The sequence below is a fragment of the Symsagittifera roscoffensis genome, chromosome 6, assembly GCF_963678635.1.
Source record: "Symsagittifera roscoffensis chromosome 6, txSymRosc1.1, whole genome shotgun sequence".
In the NCBI taxonomy this organism is placed as follows: Eukaryota; Metazoa; Xenacoelomorpha; order Acoela; family Convolutidae; genus Symsagittifera; species Symsagittifera roscoffensis.
This window is the reverse complement of record NC_087067.1, coordinates 29,022,757-29,025,680: the sequence shown is the minus strand read 5'-3', so window position 1 is coordinate 29,025,680 and position 2,924 is coordinate 29,022,757. Positions and strand designations below refer to the sequence as shown.

Below are 2,924 nucleotides of genomic sequence, written 5' to 3'. Positions count from 1 at the left end.
TGCAGTGGTTGCATGTCAGGAATGGGCCTTGTGTGCCTGTTATCAGTTCCTATAAACGTATTTTTTTGTATAAATTGTTCGGTATTTTTTCCTTGTTTGAGTATTGGCTTCATTTCCGTCTGCTTATATTTCCAACGAGTTTTTTTTCAATTAATCTTTGTTTTCTTGTAAATTTTTTTCGTCTGTTCAATCAGCTGTTTTTTCATATTTTTTGGTGTAAGTAATTGAGTTTATGAGTTTTCTCATTTTTTTGCCTATTTTTCTGAAGTTTTTCTGCAGCAATTGAAAATATGAATTCATTGCTTCTCAGTCGATATTGTTTCAAAAAGTAGCTAATTCAATTGAAAAACAAAAGCCAGCAAATCAGCAATTATGAAATTCACAGTTTTCGATATTTTTAACCAAAATGGCTAGACGAATTCATCGTTTGCAATTTCATGTTAAATAGCTGTTTTCTAAGTTTCGTTATGCAGTTGTTGACTTTCTTCAATTTTGGTAGTTTCAACAAAACAAAAAACTAGTGAAATAGTTTTTTCTGTTATCTTTTTGCTTCATTATTTTTTTTCAGGTAGATGTCGTCATTTGTGCGAATTTTTGCTTCCTAATTTTTTAAATTTTTTTTCTACTGAAAAAAGTCCTTTAACAGAAAAAATGGCGTTCATAAATCATATATCTACGTATAACTTTTATTTTTACCGGATGATGATTTGGAAACTAATATCTTAAAATAGGTATACTTTAACTTGAGGGTTATGTTGAAAATTATCGCCTTTTTAGAAAAGATTTGATTACTTGAAAAACTCAAATAGGATGAAGGTGGTTGAAAGATTATTTGCCATCTATTCTCAGTGAAATAGATGAGAGGCTTCGATTTGAAGCCATGCAATTTCTATGAATATGGGCAGCGTTCAAATATACAATGGACATTTAAACTTTCTGTATATATTTTAATTCATTAATCTTGATTGTGTCTGTTTCAACTACTTAACACTAGCTTCGCAAACTCTTTAACCACGAACTTGAAATTCTTGGTTTATTACTTATTTGCATCAACTTGCTAAGCATCTACCAAGATTTATATTTATTAAACTTGTACTTGATTATTTGACTAAGTTCTGCAATGAACATTTATAGGCAAAATCGATTCCTAATGGTAAAATTTACTTAACTTCTTGCACAAATTGAGAAATAAAAATGGAACGTTCCTCATCAAGCGATGATTTATTGGGAAGTCGAACGTTAGTTGCCAAGGATTATGAATATCACGAAACGTTTCGAGGTCGATTTTTTTCTACTCGGTTCCGATTGGTTTTTATGGGCTTTCTCGGTTTTTTCCTAGTTTACTCCATGCGTGTGAACATAAGCGTAGCTTTAGTTGACATGACTTTGAAAGATACTTCTGAAGACAATCAAACTATAAATGAAAACTGCCCGGACCGGGATTCGAACTCGAGTTCTAACGACGGCGTTGACGGAACTTTCGATTGGTCAACAACTGAGCAAGCTAATGTACTTGGAGCTTTTTATTACGGATATATGGTAACTCAAATACCAGCTGGTTACTTGGCTTCCAAATATGGGGCAAAGCATTTGTTTGGACTGGGAGTGTTTTTCACTGGTGTTCTAACTATTTTCACTCCTCCGGTTTCATATTTAGGAGTCAATTGGTTGATCTTTCTCCGGGTTTTGGAAGGCGTGGCAGAAGCTGCAACCTTTCCAGCGTTTAGTCATTTAGTGAGTCGATGGTCTCCTAAAAACGAACGAAGTATGATGGCCGCTTTATCAGTTTCCGGTTCGAGTTTCGGCAATATGGCCACCCAACCTATAATCGGCTATTTGTGCACTCTTGACTTATGGAACGGATGGCCTTTGGGTTTCTATTGCAACGGTTTACTGGCCATTATTTGGTACGTCGCTTGGTGTCTAACAGTATTTGACTCGCCTGATAAACATCCTAGAATCTCTGAAAGCGAAAAACAGTTCATTAAACAGAATTCACAAGTGGACGAAACCAAATCACATGTGATTCCTTGGAAAGGAATCTTCACCAGTTTGCCGTTTTATGGAATTTTGATTGCAAATTTTTGCTCGGTATTTATTAACTATGGATTGATGTCTTTCTTGCCTCAATTTTTATCAAACGTTCTTAACTTTGACATCGCTACAAACGGTTTTCTTAGCGCCCTACCTTGGTTGAGCTGCTTCTTGGGAGCTATTTTTACTTCTCAAATAACCGACTTCCTACTGAGCCGAAAATATGTGTCGACCACGTTTATTCGCAAGTTTAATCAACTAGGCAGTTCGGTTTTATCTGGTTTGTTTTTAGTTTTAGCCGGATACGCTGGCTGTGATGCAACATTGGCGGTTGTTTGCATTTCAGTTGGTTTAATGTTCTACGGTATGAATTATTGTGGTTTTTATTGCAACAACATTGACATTGCTCCTCAATTTGCGGGCGTTATTTTCGGAATCACAAATACATTGGCAACAACTAGCGGATTCTTAGCTCCGATTATGGTGAATAAAATCACAGAGGATAATATCCACAGCTCAGAGTTATGGCTCCACGCTTTTTATGCCTTCGCGGCCATCGCTTGGTTCGGAGGCTTTGCTTTTCTATTGCTGGCTTCAGGAAATCTGCAGCCATGGGCCATTACTGAAGATATGTTGAAAGTAGAAACTCTGATAAACGCCAATGATTAGATCAGTGTTAACTATTTTATCTGTTTTTCTTTTCGGTTTATAATTTAGAATCCATAATTAAAACATAGTTTCACGAAATGACATAATTTTAAAAAAATCGTTTTTCACGTTAAAGTTAATCATTTTTTAATGTGATTTTCTGTTTTCCATCTGTAGTTCAGTTTATCAATAACAAAAGCTTGGTATTTGAATCGAATCTGATTTTATTCTGCTTCAATATT

General features: G+C 35.1%; 1 protein-coding gene across 1 annotated transcript; it reads left to right on the top strand.

Annotated features, from left to right (window-relative positions):
* The first annotated feature begins 1,012 nt into the window (after positions 1-1,012).
* LOC134848120 (sialin-like) lies at positions 1,013-2,703 on the top strand. The gene has a single exon (XM_063865467.1). It carries the CDS (start codon positions 1,195-1,197, stop codon positions 2,701-2,703), a length of 1,509 nt encoding a protein of 502 aa, XP_063721537.1. The 5' UTR covers positions 1,013-1,194.
* The last annotated feature ends 221 nt before the right edge of the window (positions 2,704-2,924 follow it).

Coding starts and splice junctions, on each gene's coding strand:
- LOC134848120 (XM_063865467.1), top strand. CDS start 1,195: ATGGAACGTTCCTCATCAAGCGATGATTTATTGGGAAGTCGAACGTTA.